This window comes from Pyrgilauda ruficollis, unplaced genomic scaffold (genome assembly GCF_017590135.1).
Source record: "Pyrgilauda ruficollis isolate IOZ18807 unplaced genomic scaffold, ASM1759013v1 scaffold10, whole genome shotgun sequence".
NCBI classification, from domain to species: Eukaryota; Metazoa; Chordata; class Aves; order Passeriformes; family Passeridae; genus Pyrgilauda; species Pyrgilauda ruficollis.
Genome location: NW_024508101.1, coordinates 14,122,479 through 14,137,803, shown reverse-complemented (window position 1 = coordinate 14,137,803; position 15,325 = coordinate 14,122,479). Strand labels below are relative to the sequence as shown.

At 64.8% G+C, this 15,325-nt stretch overlaps 2 protein-coding genes across 2 annotated transcripts; one reads left to right on the top strand and one right to left on the bottom strand.

The window, feature by feature from the left end:
- Positions 1–235: 235 nt before the first annotated feature.
- On the top strand, positions 236–11,932 carry SEMA3B (semaphorin 3B). The gene is made up of 18 exons (XM_041462884.1): positions 236–318; positions 6,614–6,741; positions 7,594–7,751; positions 7,832–7,894; positions 7,983–8,102; positions 8,177–8,270; positions 8,359–8,478; positions 8,807–8,952; positions 9,046–9,160; positions 9,238–9,307; positions 9,390–9,534; positions 9,643–9,862; positions 9,952–10,043; positions 10,216–10,257; positions 10,352–10,509; positions 10,621–10,676; positions 10,753–10,892; positions 10,991–11,932. The coding sequence occupies exons 2-18, from the start codon at positions 6,642–6,644 to the stop codon at positions 11,429–11,431; spliced, it is 2,280 nt and encodes a 759-aa protein (XP_041318818.1). The 5' UTR covers positions 236–318; positions 6,614–6,641; the 3' UTR covers positions 11,432–11,932.
- Positions 11,933–12,683: 751 nt separating this feature from the next.
- Positions 12,684–14,905, bottom strand: LOC121351065 (2'-5'-oligoadenylate synthase 1-like). The gene is made up of 6 exons (XM_041462927.1): positions 14,617–14,905; positions 14,154–14,448; positions 13,887–14,062; positions 13,563–13,804; positions 13,344–13,479; positions 12,684–13,260 (listed from the first exon to the last, which is right to left on the bottom strand). Exons 1-6 carry the CDS (start codon positions 14,809–14,811, stop codon positions 12,757–12,759), a joined length of 1,548 nt encoding a protein of 515 aa, XP_041318861.1. The 5' UTR covers positions 14,812–14,905; the 3' UTR covers positions 12,684–12,756.
- Positions 14,906–15,325: the final 420 nt, after the last annotated feature.

The window sequence follows — 15,325 nt, the reverse complement described above, 5'->3', positions numbered from 1 at the left end:
GCACCTCTCTTCCAGCTCCTGTGCAGGCAGAGGGGGTGGCAGCACCCCGAAAGCCCTGGGGTCCCGAGGGGCTGTTCCCAAGCGGCCAAGCAGGTCGTTGGGTGCAGAGGGAGGACACACGACACAGTTGCCTTTTGTTGGTGCCGGCCCGGGAGCAGGGACCGGGGCTTTGCATCCCTCCCTCCACCCCCGCCGCTGGCGGGACTGGCGCCCAGCACCGGGATTTGGGGTTTAAAGAGCCGGCGGCAGCCAGAGCCCCAGCTCACCCGCCGGGCGAGGAGGCAGGCGAGCTCCGGCAGAGCCTTCGCACTACAGCAGGTGAGATGGTGGGTTTGGGGCGCCGGGCTGGCCCATTGAGGGGGGCTGTGGCGTTGGGGACCTGGGACAATGGGGCTCCCTGGGAAGCAGTGAGGTCCCTGCCTCCCCACAGTGGGTACCGGGTGCCAGCAGGCTCGGACGTGGTCCTGAGTGGGAAGTGAAGGCATCGTTGGGCATGTGCCACCTCCTTGTTCCTGTCACCCCACAGCCGAGCAGGAACCCCCGAGCCCTCTACCAGCAGGGGTGGCAAGGGTGGGCACCTTGGAAGTTTCCCAAGCAGTGCTCCTTCCCTGGGCACCGGTTTATGGGAAGGGGAGCTCACCTGGTGGCCTCCCACCTGCTGCTCCTTCGCAGTACTCACTGGCTCGGTCAAGGCAGGGTGTGCCCTGGCTGGCACCTGGGTGAGCTCCGGGGCCATCGGCAAAGGGGGTGTCCTGGGCACGGGGCTGGGCAGAGCGGGAGCTGGGCCAGCAGACAAGGCCCCATTGTGCCGTGCCGGGCCGCTGGCTCGGCCATCAATAGCCCCATTATGCTTGGTGGCGGCCCCCGCAGCCTTCCCAGCCGGCACAGCCCCCCGGGAGCACCGTGGGAGGCAAGCTGAAGTGGCTGTTGTATTGGAGGGCCAGGGTGAGAGGAGAAGGGTGAGAGGAGAGGGCAGGGTGCCGGGACTGCTCCACTGCTGCCTGTCTGGGTGCTGCTGGGTGCCACGGAATGCTGTGCTCCCCGGTGCCACCAGCTTTGGGGGCGAGATGCCCAAGATAGGAAGCAGGCAGGCTTGGGGAGCAGCTGAACACCCCTGTCCTCACTTCCCCAGCCTCACCATCCCACCAGGCACTGCCTGTGCCCAAGGTGGCCGTGGCTGTACTGCTTTGCCCCGGGGCAAGGAAGAGCAAGTGGGCAGTGAGGGGCTGACATCAGCCCTGTGCGGGGATGCAGCCGGGCCAGCAGGAGAAGATGAATGGATCCGCGTGCTGCCCAACAAGACACACCCTGGCTAAAATTACTGACCCCATGGCAGGGACACCAGCCTATTTTTAAAGCCTCAGGAGCTGGATGCCGCTGGTTGGTGTGGCTCAGGGCAGGGCCAGAGTGACATGGGCAGGACAGCAGGAAGGGGGCTCAGCCAGCACCTCCCACTGCCCTCCTGCTGGCGTGGGGAGAGTGCTTGGATGGGGGCAGAAAGCCTGGGTATCCAGCTCCTCCCACCTATGGTTTTGAGGAGCTTTGGTGGTTTTCAGTGCAAGGCACATGACCCCTCTGCCTGTCCCAGAGCCTGGCTGCTGGCAGACACGAAGCCAAGGGCAAATGGTCACTTTGGGTTAGGAGGACAGGATCCTATAAGACCAGGACCCCTCCCTTTCTCTTTCCAAAAAACCACTGTCCTGGAGGATGGACATCTCCTTCTGCATCACTACCCCAGAGGTTCACTATGTACCCTGTGGCCTGGTCCCACAGAAGGGACACACAATGGCAGCACCTCACAGGTGCTCAGGCACTGGGGTGCACACAACACCCCCATTCCCTGGGCAGCCCAGATCAGTCCAGCAGAGGGCTGGGACAATTAAAAAGGGATTAGCTGGGCTACACCAGCATGGCACTGCCGGGAGCCGGTACCTAATCCCAGCAGGAATGCACTGGGGCCGCTGGGGTCCCTGATGCTGGGGTCTCACCAGCATGCTATGATGGGGGTGGACATAAGGTCAGGGTGTAGCCACAGACGGGGTGTGAACCCAGAGCTGGTGTCGCCCTGGGACACTGCCTCCATGTTGTGCTACAAGGATGCAGCTGTCTCAGGCACATTTGCTTGCTGCCAGCCAAGCCCTCACACTGCCCCCCCTTGATGAGATGGGATGCCATGAGCTCTGTCCCCTGCCTAGCACATCCTTCCCCTGTACCAGAAATGTGGCAGCCACACAAGGCCCAATGCCATCTCATGGCCCAACGTTATGGGTGTGAACCACCACAGATGGACTCCCAAAGAACTCCTAAAGCCATATCTTTAGTGTCATCACAAACTACCAGCAGTTTTTTGGGGTGTCTAGACCAAGGGGAGACTAGTTCAAGCAGTGTATCCCTATGCCTGGGTCATGGGTGTAGGCTGGGGTAAGAATGCCACACTCCTCCCCTGCTGATAAGCTGGCAGGGTCACTGGCAGTGCTGGCAAAGGCCACCCTGCTGCACAAGCACATCTCTTGGCTGGGGAGCAGCGCCGTGCCAAGCCCATGTGTCACAGGGATGCCGATGGCACCAGCTGTCATGACACAGCTCACCTTGACCCTTGGATTTTCCATGTCCTCAGCCATGATGGCTCCACCAGGGCAGAGGGAAGCTCTCTAGGCCCCAGGGACATGGGGGACCACCCCGTAGCTCCCTTGGGGGAGTCACCCCGCAGAATCACGAGGGTTCTTTGGTGAGGTACCATTCCCATTTGGGATGCAGCATTCGTACCCATCCTGAGGGCTTGTGGATGCCAGTCCCAGCCCTCCTCCCTGCCTGCAGGGTGTCCAGCAGCCGGTGGTCCTGCTCGGTGGTTCGATGGCACGGTTGCCTCCCGTGCCCTGCTGGCTCAGCCCCGGCGCAGCAGATGCCGCAGCCTTGGCCGTTGCCTGCCGCGGTGCCGCCCTCGGGGCCTGCGGAGGTGGAGCGGAGCCGTTTCCTACCGCTGACACCGCTGGGGGCTCGGGCGCTGCCGGCGGAGCTACAGATGTGCTCGCCGGAGCCGGAACCGCCGGCAGAGATTTGGCCGAGGCAGCGATCCCCGGGTGCGGATCTGCCAGCGGCAGGGACGGGATCAAAGAGCGAGGGCGCCCGCACCTGCTGGTGCCGCCGGCAGTGACACCCCCGCGCTGGCGGGGAGCCAGGCCCCGGCACCTGGCTGTGAAACCTTCCGCGGGCTGGCAGAGAGCGGGGGTGAGGCGGGATGCCAGTGGCGATGCCCATTCCAGATGGCACCGTCACCATGCCAGCGCCCAGCGGCTCCGGTGCTGGCCAGGAGCACCCCGTGGGGCGGGAAGGGGTGGCCGGCGGGCGACGTGGCGCATCCCTCCCGCGCCGTTTTTTCCGGGATGGAAGCCCGGCCCTTCTGACGCTTGATGGTTTCTCCAGGCGGAGCCGCTGCCAGCAAGGTCCCCTCAGGGCTCCAGGGCTGGGGTGATGGTGACGTCACCTGGTCACCTCGCCACGCTTGCCAGGAGTGGCGGTAGTTGGAAAAGTCCCAACTGGGTGAAGGGAAACTGAGGCATGGTGCTGGAACAGCACAGGAAGGTGCCCACTGTGCAAGACTGGGCACGATATCCTTGTCCCCACCATCTCAGCGCCATCCTGTAACAGTAGGCACAGGGACGCCATGCCCGTGTGGGGGCCACTCAGACCAAAGTCCTGCTGGTGCCTGGTCAAAGTCTTACAGCAGAGTAACCCCTGCCGTACCGGTGCCAGCTCCTCTGCTGCCCCACCCATCCCCTCGCTGTCTCTGTCCTCCTTGCTGCCCATAAAGCTGGGCTGGGCTGGGCTGAATGCCACTCACCACTGTGGCACAGCCAGGAGAAGAACAAGTTGTGGCGCTGGAACAGAGCCTGCCAGCATGCCAGAGTACCAGGGCTGGCAGCACGAGGGTTACTGGCAGTGGGACAGAAGGGCATTTCCCGGGCACCCTGCCTGGCACAGCTTCTGCCTACTGCTGGCCTGCCTGCACGGCTCCGGCTTCCTGCTGAACTCACTGCCTGCCTGTGCCAGCTGCCTGCCCGCACCTGCACCTGACCTGCCTGCAGCCGCTGCCGGCCCGCCTGCGCTCGCTGCCAGCCCACCTGCGCTCGCTGCCCGCTGGCACCCGCTGCCTGCACCTGCCCGCACCCGCTCCTGCCCGCGCTCCTGCCTCCCCGCTCCCCCTGCACCTGCCTGCACAGCCTGCAGCCCGCACCCCTGCCTGCCTGCAGCTCTGCCTCCCCACTCATCCCGGACCTGCCTTCCTGGACTCCTGCACCCGCAGGTAGGGACAGTCCGGGGCACGGGGAGCACGGGGCAGGTGTGGCCCCCAAGGCAGCTCGTGTTCCCCCGCCCCGAGCCCTGCCCGCCGAGGCACGCGTGGCCCCGCTGCCGGCACCACTCGGCACTTGCTATTCTTGGCAGCGGCAGCTGGAAAATGGGAGGCAGCGGAGGAATTTTGTTTGCTCCGGGCTGGGCTCGGGCCAGACATCTGGGCTGCAGCTGAGCGGGGCGCGGGACCGGCTCCCCGTACCCCCGGTACGGCCCCGGCACCCCGCGGCACGGCCCCCACGCTCGGGCAAGCAAGAGCCTGTCCCGGCCAGGAGGGAGCCCCGCCACCGCTCGTGTGCTGAGCCACACGAGTGCTGAGCTTGGCATCCTCAGCTCTGCCCCGGGGGCAGCGGGTGTCATCACCGTGGGGATCCCCGTGAGTGTCACCCCGGGCCACTGGGGTGGCAGCGCGGGTGTGTGCGTGTGCGAGGGGCCGTGGGTGTTCGCCTGTGTGCGTGTGTGTGTGTGCACACGTGGGGTGCCGAGGGCCGGGGGCCGGCAGGGTACGGGGGTGGCCAGGGAGGTCCCGGGACGGGGTCTCTGCGCTGCCGTCGGGGGGGCTGCCCGTGCTGGTACTGGGGGGCTCGCGGCCGGGTTCGTGTCCCCTCCGCCACCGGAGGGCTGGCATTGGGCTGGAATGGGGAGTTTCTCGGGCTGGATCTGCCAGGGTTGACACCGAGGGTCTGTGGTGCTGCCGCTGCTGCCCGCCCCCCGCCCGCCCCCCATGGCAGCCGAGTCAGAGCCGCGCGGGTCCGCGCCCGGGGGTCTGCCCCGGCCGCTCGGCGAGGGAGGGCAGGCGGGAGCCCCCCGTGCTCGCACGGCCCTGGCTGGCAGCAGCCGTCGGGGCTGCCAGAGCCCGGCGGGTCCCGCGCCTCATCCCGGCGCCTCTGTAAATGCCATTAGCGCCGACCGCCTCCGTGCCGGGACACCGGGCAGCCGTACCCGGCACTGCGCCCAGGCGGGCCCTGCCCGCTGCCCGCTGCCCGCTGCCTGCCCCGGGCTCAGCTCCACCGGCCAGCCTGGAGGGGGCTGCCCTGCCCGCAGGAGCCCCTTCCATGCCGTGTATATGTGACCCTCCAGGCCAGCACCCACCAGCTCCAGGGTGCCGGCGTGTCTGCCCGTGAGCGTGTGTTCGCACACTCGTGTGCGCGTCCCTGTGCGCGCCCCCGGCCCCGCCCCGCCCCTGCCCCGGGCTCAGCTCCACCGGCCAGCCTGGAGGGGGCTGCCCTGCCCGCAGGAGCCCCTTCCATGCCGTGTATATGTGACCCTCCAGGCCAGCACCCACCAGCTCCCAGCTCCGGCAGGGTAGCAGAGCCTGGGGTGATTGCACCGAACCCCGGGGGTGTGGTGGGGCTTTGGTTGTCACTGGTGTCCTGGTGAGGCCCCAGTGGCTGTGCCACGGGTGAAACCCACAGGGGCTGATGATCGGCATGGCTCAGTTTGTGCCTTGCACAAGGCACTGCAGCATGGCACTGCAGGGGGCAAGGTGGGATCTGTGTTCTGGCACAGTGCCCTGATAACCATCACCTCCCACTCCTGAGGGGAGAGCATGGTGCTGCTAGAGCCAGAGGAGGACTTTCTTACCTCGTGGTGGGCACCCATCAAAATGGCAGACACACCTGCATGGGCCCCTCTGGGTATTGTGGGCACCTGCTTAGCCAGAGCCCCCAAATCCTGCTCCAATTTCCATGGTGGTACAAGAAGGGCCAAGGGCTAATGGTGGGGCTGTAGCAGTGGGGGAAACTGAGGCATGGGACTTCATGACTACCATCATGGACAGCTTGCCCCGTGCTCAGGAGCCCACTGACTGCCCAGGGTGCCCTATCTGGTTGTCGCCACTTTGGTGCTTGCTCCCTCCTTGTCCCCACTCCTATAGGACCACTCTGTGCTTGCAGGCAGGAATGGGCAGAGCCCGGCACACTCCTGCTGATGGGCTCAGACAGGCATGGGCAGGGCTGGATGCTGCTTGGCTGGGCTGCCTCTGTTTCCCCACGGGCAGGAGCAGGAGGGGTGTTTCTGAAGCCCATTATGTTTGGGATTAGATTAATGAGGACTTAAAAATAGGGAGGGATGTGGCTGGCTCACATCCCCTCCAACTACCAGTGCGAGCCCAGTGTGGTATCCCCTTTTGCCGTGCCTGGAGTTGCCCTGTGCTGATGCTCAGGGCTCTCCAGACACTCGGCAGCATCGGGGAGGGATCGTGGTCTGGGGGCTGTGGGGAGGGGGCTGTAACCCGAGCTGAGGTCTTGTTTCTCTGCCCCAGCCGCGGCGCCACCAGCCAGACCCCGGCCATGAGCCGCACGCTGCTCCTGCTCCTGCTCCTGCTGCGCGGCCTCGCCGCTGGCCGCCCCCCGAGCGCTGCCACCCCCCGCCTCAAGCTGTCCTTCCCCGGTGAGCATGGGACACGGGCGGGGTGGGGGGCGTGGGGTCAGGTCTGGGTGCACTGGCTCCGTGTCAGCAGCAGCCAGCAGCATCCCGAGGGACGGGAGTATCCTGGGGGGCAGCACGGTGGGGTGGGTGCAAACCCCCGCACTGGCACGTCCCTAGCACTGCTGCCGCCCTCCCCGCGGGACATCAGGTGTTGGCACTGGCTGCCACGTTCCTTACCTGATGCCAGCCCCTCCAGGGCCACCTGCCTGTCCTTGGGGCCATGCCTGTGCTTGGGACCTCGCTCCCAGCCCCCGGCACGTGCAGGCGCAGGTGCTCCTATCCCTGTGTGCAGCATGGTGGCACTCTCTGGCCACAGCTGTGCCATACCTGTTGGCAATGCTGTGCCAGCTGGAGAGCCTGTGTGTGTCCCGGATGGCCACTCCACGGGCTCCAGCACGGCGCAGGGGGCTTTGTCCAGCGGCGGGTCTCAGCAAGAGCTCTCCTCCCAGCCTGACAAAGGGCTGTTTGTTCCCGCCACGGTGGGATTAGCTCCGCGGGGCAGGGAATGGCCCCTTCTCCCCTGCTGCCGGCTGAGCGGTGCAGAGATGGGTGCCGAGGGCATGGGAATCACTGCTGAGTGGTTTGGGGATGTCTCGGGGGACACCGGGCTGGGTGTGGGGCTGGCATGGGGATGAATGCCGGGCAGGCAAGGGCTTGGTGAACCTAGTCAAGCCAGTGGGACAGGTTTGGGGGAGGGGATGGCATGGCAGGGGGCCGTGGCCTGACCCAGGCTGCCTCGGAGCGTGTCCGGGGCAGTGGAGATGGACAGGCAGTGGCGGGGCCGGGCTGAGCAGTGCCGGTGGGTCCCGGCAGAGCTGCGGGCTCGCCATGGGCTGCGCCTCTTCTCGCTGGAGCACTCCTGCTGCTACGAGGCCCTGCTGCTGGACGAGGAGCGCGGCCGTCTCTTCGTGGGCGCCCAGAACCACCTCCTCTCCTTGGCCCTGGATGACATCAGCCAGCGGGACAGGAAGGTAACGGGGCGGGGGGAACATGCTGGCAGGGCAGTGCTGGGTGCTCCAGGCACGGTGAGCAGCCCCTTCTCCACCCGCAGATCTACTGGCCGGCTCCCGTGGAGTGGAGGGAAGAATGCAACTGGGCCGGCAAGGACATCACTGTGAGTGATGGGGAGTATTGTGGGATGCCAGGACTGTACCAGGGATCTGCCCCAGCACTTCCTCACCCTTCATTCCCTCCATCCCCAGGCTGAGTGCATGAACTTTGTGAAGATCCTGCACCCCTACAACCGGACCCACCTGTATGCCTGTGGCACTGGTGCCTTCCACCCAGTCTGTGCCTTCATCGAGGCTGGCCAGCATGCAGAAGTGAGCCTCCCCTGGCACCACCACAGCCTCCAGCTGCTGCCACCTGCCCACCTCCCATCCTTACCCCTCTCCAGGAGCCTGTTTTCAAGCTGGACCCCCACCACACTGAGGATGGCAAGGGGAAGAGCCCGTATGACCCCCGGCATACAGCCGCCTCTGTCCTTGTGGGTAAGGGCATTCTGAGCCTGGTGCTGGGTGCAGCATGGCACAGGGGTGCCAGGGGGGCCCCTATAACACTTCCCTCGGTGCCTGCCAGGCGAGGAGCTCTACTCTGGGGTGGCCACCGATCTGATGGGCCGTGACTTTACCATCTTCCGCAGCCTGGGCCGACGTCCCTCCATCCGCACGGAGCAGCACGACTCTCGCTGGCTCAATGGTCAGTGCTGGGGACTGGGAGAGTGGGAGGCAGGGGGCACCACTGGCACCCTGGCACAGCAGTGCTGCTGCCTAGAAGGCATCAGGGTAATGACTCCTTCAGGCTCAGGTGTACACTGTCCTTCACTGCCTCCTGAGGGCGATTTCAGGGGTTCGTGTGTCGCCTCCAGACCCCCAGTGTCTGGTGGAGTCCCATCCTCACCCTGCCTCTGCTCTGCAGCTGGGCAGAGTTGGTTCTGCACCCTCCCCTGGGACCCCAACAGGTACTCCAGGGTCCCTGGGGAGCAGAACTAGTGGAGTCATTGGAAGCACCACCCCTCTGTCCCCAGAGCCCAAGTTCGTGGCCGTTTTTTGGGTGCCAGAGAGCGAGGACCCCGACGACGACAAGATCTACTTCTTCTTCCGTGAGACGGCGGTGGAACGGCAGCAGGGGCTGGGCAAGACCAGCTTCGCCCGCATCGGCCAAATCTGCCGGGTGAGAGCACCCACAGGCAGGTGGCCTGGGGGCCAGGGTGCCCAGGGGTGCCACCTGCTGCTGCTGACACCGGTGTCCTCCTTTCCCTGGCAGAATGACATGGGCGGGCAGCGCAGCCTGGTGAACAAGTGGACGACATTCCTGAAGGCTCGGCTGGTGTGCGCCGTACCAGGACCTGACGGGGCAGACACCCACTTTGATGAGCTCCGTGAGTAAACGGGGATGTGACCCCACCAGTGTAGCTGTGGGCAACACTGGCAGCGCTGATGCCTTCCCTGCTTGCAGGGGATGTTTTCCTGTTGCAGACAAGAGACAAGCGCAACCCTCTGATCTACGCCATCTTCTCCACCTCCAGGTCAAGCCCCCTCCCCAGGACCCTGCACATACCCAGTGGTGTCCCCCTTGCCCCCTGACATCTTTCCCCTCTCTCTCACCAGCTCTGTTTTCCAAGGCTCAGCTGTCTGTGTCTACACCATGGCTGACATTCGCCGTGCTTTCCTGGGCCCCTTTGCACACAAGGAAGGTCCCAACTACCAGTGGGTGTCATACCAGGGCCGTGTGCCATACCCCCGCCCAGGCATGGTACGTGGTGTAGGGGTGTCCCAGCTGGTGCCCCCAGTGGGATGCCACTACGTGGGGTGGGGACAGTGGGGTGTGAGACCCTGCTTAGCGTGTGCTGTCTCCCTGCAGTGCCCCAGCAAAACCTTCGGCACCTTCGGCTCCACCAAGGACTTTCCAGACGAGGTGATCCAGTTTGCCCGTCACCACCCACTGATGTATAACCCTGTCTTGCCCCATGGCCAGCGCCCCCTCTTCCTGCAAGCCACCATGCCCTACACTTTCACCCGCATAGCTGTGGACCGTGTCACTGCTGCTGATGGCCACTACGATGTCCTCTTCATTGGCACAGGCATGTAGTGACCCTAGGGATGGGGCAGTGAGGGAGAACGGGGAGATGTTGGGGCTGGGACCCGTGGCTTCACGCCTCCCTGCCTGCAGATGTGGGCACAGTGCTTAAGGTGGTCTCAGTGCCCAAGGAGAGCTGGCACCGCATGGAGCCGCTGCTGCTGGAGGAGCTGCAGGTCTTCCAGGTGAGGGTCAGGGTTCCCATCCCACCAGTCAGACTTCCCCACAGCATCCCCATGTGCTGTCTGTGCTCTGGGTTGTGCCAGGGCACTCCAGCTGCCAGGATGTGGGAGCCAGCGTGCTGCATCCCTAGGTTGCCCCATGCACCCTTAACTCCTGCCCATGCTCTGCCCACAGGATGCCTCCCCCATCATCAGCCTGCAGCTCTCCTCCAAGCGGGTAAGGGGGGACCCCTGTGCATTCCCAGGTCCACCACGGCTCTGCCTAGCCCTATGCCACAGCAGGGGGGTGCTCAGCTCTGCTCTTCCCCCAGCATCAGCTCTACGCTGGCTCAACCACAGCGCTGGCCCAGCTGCCCCTGCACCGCTGCGGTGCCTATGGCAAAGCCTGTGCCGAGTGCTGCCTGGCCCGGGACCCGTATTGCGCCTGGGATGGCAACACCTGCACCCGCTACGTGCCCAACACCAAGAGGTAGGCGACACGGCGGGGTGCAGTGCTGGGGCGGCCAGCCTGCCCCGAGGCCACGGTGAGGAGCGCAGGTCACGCTGCTGCAGCCCCTGCTCCTCCCTCGCCTTCCCACAGGCGTTTCCGCCGGCAGGACGTCCGCAACGGAGACCCCAACGTGCTGTGCTCTGAAGGTGAGCTGGGAGCCAGCCGGGCTCTGGGGCTACCCTGCCGTGCTGGGGGGCTGACAGCCAGGCTGTGTCCCTGCAGATCCCAGGCGGGACACCGTGCCCCAGAAGCAGCTCTATGGGGTGGAGGGAAGCACCGTCTTTCTGGAGTGCATCCCCAAATCCCTGCAAGCCCGCATCCTCTGGACATACCAGCGCACCCTGAATGATCCCCAGCGAGAGGTAGGCTCTCCCTGGCCGGGTACCGCCGGTGGGGCTGTGCCGTGCCGTGCCGTGCCGTGCCGTGCCGAGCTGACCGCCCATCCCCACGGGTACTGCAGGTGCAGATGGACGAGCGGGTGGTGCGGACCGAGAGGGGTGTCCTGCTGCGCAGCGTGCAGCGCTCCGACGCCGGCCTCTACCTCTGCCACGCCACCGAGCACGGCTTCACCCAGCCCCTGCTGCGGCTCTCCCTGGAGGTGATCGGCGCCTGGCAGGCCACGGGTGTGGCATCTGCCGGAGAGCCCCAGCTCGCCGCCGGGATCCCCGGCCGCAAGGTCTGGTACCGGGACTTCCTCCAGCTGGTGGAGCGCCCACCGCTGGGAGCCACGGACAAGGTCTGCCAGAGGCTGTGGAGCCGGGGCAGGCCCCCGCCACCGCCCCGCGCTCCCGCCGGGCCCCCCGGCCGCGGGCAGGGCGAGGAGCCGCGCAGAGCCCGCCGCCGGCGCACCCACGAGGGGCCGCGGGCCGAGCGGGGTCCCCGCAGCGCATCCCCCTGGTGACCCGGGGGTCGGCCCCGGGCGCCGGGCTCTGCCTAGGAGCGGGGCCGCAGGTGGGGCACAGCCTCGGCCGCCCTGCCCGCAGCGCTGCGCGGGCGGTGGCGGGGGGCTGCGGCTCCGGGGCCGAGGAGGGCAGCCGGGCTGAGCAGTCCCCCGAGGGGCTGCCGACTGCCCTTGCCACCGGCTCCAACAGCGGTGGGGACCCAGCCGGCTGCCGGCGTCGCAGTCACCGAAATATTTATTAACGACTGTTACTATGAATGTAAACCTGCGGGGCCAGGCGGTGCCCCCTCCAGCATGGCACTGCGGGAGGACGGCACAGCAGGGTCACGCTCGGGTCCCAAAAGGGCTACAGGCAGCAGTGGGAGCACGGTACAGCAGGGCAGGCACTGGTGGGATGCAGGAGGAGGGGGGGCATAAAGGGGAGATGTTGGGGAGGCATAAAGGTGGCACCCACCGCTCTGGGTGTGGAACAGTGGCGCAGGGGACCTTGTACTAATTGAGCACAATAAAGCAGATTCAGCCGCCCAGGGTCCCGTGTCTGACCCAGAGCCCCAGGAAGCGCGCGGGGGCAGCCCAGTGTCCCACAGCACTGACCCACTCTGGCACCCAACAGGAGGGGTGGGATGCTCGCCAGCTCTGGAGGGCTGAGGGGAGACAAGACCTGCAGGGACACTGCAAGGTTGATGGGTTTCCCCCAGACTTCTGGCTCCCCGTGCTTTCAGCTCCACTCTGATTTCTGGAAGATGAAAACCAAACTTCCCCGGTGCCAGCAGGCAGCAATTAAGGCAGTGACCGTGGGTGACCTCGGAGTCTGCTGCCTCCTGCTGTCTGCGCTGGCATCAGGACCCCTGGTGGCACTGGCCACATCCCACGGCCTGTGGTGACACCATGCTACCAGCACAAACCATGTCCCAGCACTGGCTGCACCCCAGCCTGGACACTTGAGCTCCCAGCATGAGCACAGGAAGGCAGTGGTGCAGGCAGGAGCAGGGAGATAAAGGAGCTGTTTTTTTCTCCTGAGGTCCAGCTGGCAGCAGATTGGCATCCTTGACCCCACCAAGCACCCTGGGGTCAGGGAGCACTGCTTTATTGCACCTCTGTGTCCCTGTGCCATCCCAGCAGCTTGTGGCATTGAGGCCCCCACTCATCCGGAAAGGTTGGTGACCCCAACCTCTTTGACTACCCCATGCGACACCGGTCACTGTCCCCAACAGAGCAAGAAGCACAAGGATCTACTAAGTATTTATTTCCAGCATGACAGGAGGGTACACAGGGGCATGGGCTGGTGCTGAGGGCAATGCTCAGGAGGACAAGCAGGCAGGGAGCTAGGGGAGCTGGGGGCCTGTACCCCCCCGGAGCCGCAGGAGCATGTAGATTGTGCCCATGGGCCTGACATTGTAGTGTGCCAGTGTGTACTGGTCCTCCAGCTCCTTGGACTCATAGGTCAGGCGCTGCTCGTTGGCAGAGGGCCCTTGCCGGGCCTGGATCCGCTCCTTCAGCTGCCGGACGGTGTCGGTGGGCAGCACCGTGTAGGTCGTGGTCCGATTCTTATCATCCTTGACCAAGACGTCCATCTGCCGGGGCTCAGTCTGCAGCAGCACCAGCGTGGTGTTGTAGAAGATGCCGTGCGTGGCCAGGGTATCGCAGTCCTGTAGGATGATGTTGTTCCTGCCCGGCTCCTGCTGTGCCAGGCGCTGTCTGTATGGCGAGATGTCCCAGTTCTGGTGGATCACCTCCTCCAGCTCCCTGATGGTGGTGTAGGGGCTGACACGCTGTGTCAGTGTGGTGCCTGACAGCTGCCTCACCTCAATGGTCACGGGCCGGGCTGGCTGCAGGGACAGGAGAGTGGGTGGGCAAAGACAGCAGGGACAGGGGTGGGGAACATGATGCTCACAGGCTGAAGCAGCCTTACCTGCACACCCCAGGGCTGGACGTTTGCAAGGCAGGGCAGCGAGCGGCAGTAGCTGGCAGCTGCCTGTGCCATCAAGTCCCAGTTCTTGTCTTGGCCCAGGATCCCCGTGGGGTCAGCAGGGTCCAGGATGACAGGGCTGCAAACACAGTGAGCGTTGCTGTCAGCCCTGGGCAGTACCATGGGGCCAGCAGGCACAATCCTACTGAGCATGGTCCTCACCGGGGACTGCACAGCAAGCCCTTGACATGGGCACCAATCTCTCTGTGCTGGAGCGAGTAGTACTTCTCCCAGTAGATGCAGATGTCCCGGTGCCGGCCCAGCAGTTCCAGCACTGTGCGGAAGCCCTGAGCCATGTCAAAGTTGCAGGAGGAGCCCGTGCCCTCCTCCCAGGCATAGATGGTCAGCAGCTCCAGGGCATACTTAGGGGGCAGGTGAGCATTGGGGTACTGTGAATTCAGCATCTGGGGAGAAGACACAGATGGAGGTGAGAGCTGGCTGGGATGGGTGTCTATTGGGAACTGGGAAAGCTGGGCAGCCCCTCACCTCCTTGTACCAGTACTTGACCAGGCGCAGGAGGTCCTTCAGCTTGGCAGGGCAGCGCTTCACAAACTTCTTCTGCAGCTCAGTGAAGCAGGGGGAAAACTCCCCGGGGTGGCTGCAGGCATGCAGGAGACTCACATACACTTCTGGGTTTGGGGGGGCATCCTGGGTCACCTGCCCTGTGGGGCGAGAAGGAGGGTGAGAAGGAGGGTAAGAGCCATCCCAGCACTGACACCATTGCCTGTCCCTGTGCCAGCCTGCAGCCCTTACCCAAAGCATCATAGGCAGGCAGGATGTCCACATCAATGGACTCTCTAGTCTCCCTGGAGGACAGAGTAAGGCTGAGGGAGCGCGGTGTGCTGTCAGGACCTTTGTACCTGGGCTCACCAATGTGCACATCGAACTGCAGGCTCTCCCTGCAGTCCTGCAGCCTCATCATGATCGAATCCAGGATATCCTTTCTGTTGTTCTTCTGGTCCTGGTAGCTGGGTAAGCAGGTGAGGAAGAGCACCACATCAGCATCAGAGTTGTTCTTCAGAGCTGTGCCCTTTCCTGCTGATCCACCCTGCAGAGAGAGACCCTGCCTGCTCAGCACCACTGTCAGCACCAGGATCGGCTGCCACCACTCCTGGAGCTGTCAAGGGAACTGAGGCAGGGCAGGAACTGGAGCATGGGACAGTGGGAAGCGTGGCAGCAGGGGTGGCAGCTGGCCCCCAAGCCGGGCAGCACTCACCTTGACGGTCTTTTGGACATGGATATTATCCTCAAAGCACTTCCTCTTCAGGAATTCACAGATTTGCCACACTGTCTCCTTCACCTGCATGGTGAAAGCTGTGCTGGGCTGCAGGGTTTTGGCAATCCAGCCATCCAGCTCCTTGGTGGTTACTGATCTCAGTCCGTTCGTGGATGCCACCAGGTCCACATCCATGCTGACAGGTGTATCGCTCCCTTTGCTTTCTTCTCACTTGCTGCCTCCTGCGTCTCCTCCTGCCCGCAGCACTCCACCCCCGACGGGCTGCCGCTGTCTGCAGCAGCTTTTAAACCTTCCCGGGTCACCGCCCCGATGCGTCACGCTGGGAACTTAAGGTGGCCCCAGGCCGTTTCCACGGGATGCTCCGGGTGTCTCCGTGCCACCACTGCGGGGGCTGGGAGGGGGCAGGAGCGGCTGGATGTCACCCTGACATGCAGCTCGGGTGGCGGTGGCAGCTCCTGCAGGCTGGCTCCGGGGTGCTGTGGGACCTCGTAGCCCCGGTGCCTTCGGTGACACAGGTCTCCCCCGAAAGGCAGAGCCCCACCGCAGGCACCAGTCCCCCGCTGGGGGCTCAAGTGTCCGGGCTGGAGCTCAGCCAGTGCTGGGACACGGCTCACGCTGTGCCATGGGGTCAGCAGGGGCAATGGATGTGGCCAGCGCCACCAGCTACCTTGGTGTCACCACGGGCAAT

Excerpts from the sequence above, each read along its gene's own strand:
- SEMA3B (XM_041462884.1), top strand. The coding sequence starts at position 6,642 with ATGAGCCGCACGCTGCTCCTGCTCCTGCTCCTGCTGCGCGGCCTCGCC. Across the intron at positions 8,479-8,806 it reads CGACTCTCGCTGGCTCAATG|AGCCCAAGTTCGTGGCCGTT; the intron begins GTCAGTGCTGGG and ends CTCTGTCCCCAG. Across the intron at positions 10,893-10,990 it reads TGAATGATCCCCAGCGAGAG|GTGCAGATGGACGAGCGGGT; the intron begins GTAGGCTCTCCC and ends CGGGTACTGCAG.
- LOC121351065 (XM_041462927.1), bottom strand. The coding sequence starts at position 14,811 with ATGGATGTGGACCTGGTGGCATCCACGAACGGACTGAGATCAGTAACC. Across the intron at positions 14,449-14,616 it reads ATGTCCAAAAGACCGTCAAG|GGTGGATCAGCAGGAAAGGG; the intron begins GTGAGTGCTGCC and ends CTCTCTCTGCAG. Across the intron at positions 13,805-13,886 it reads TCAAGTACTGGTACAAGGAG|ATGCTGAATTCACAGTACCC; the intron begins GTGAGGGGCTGC and ends TCTTCTCCCCAG.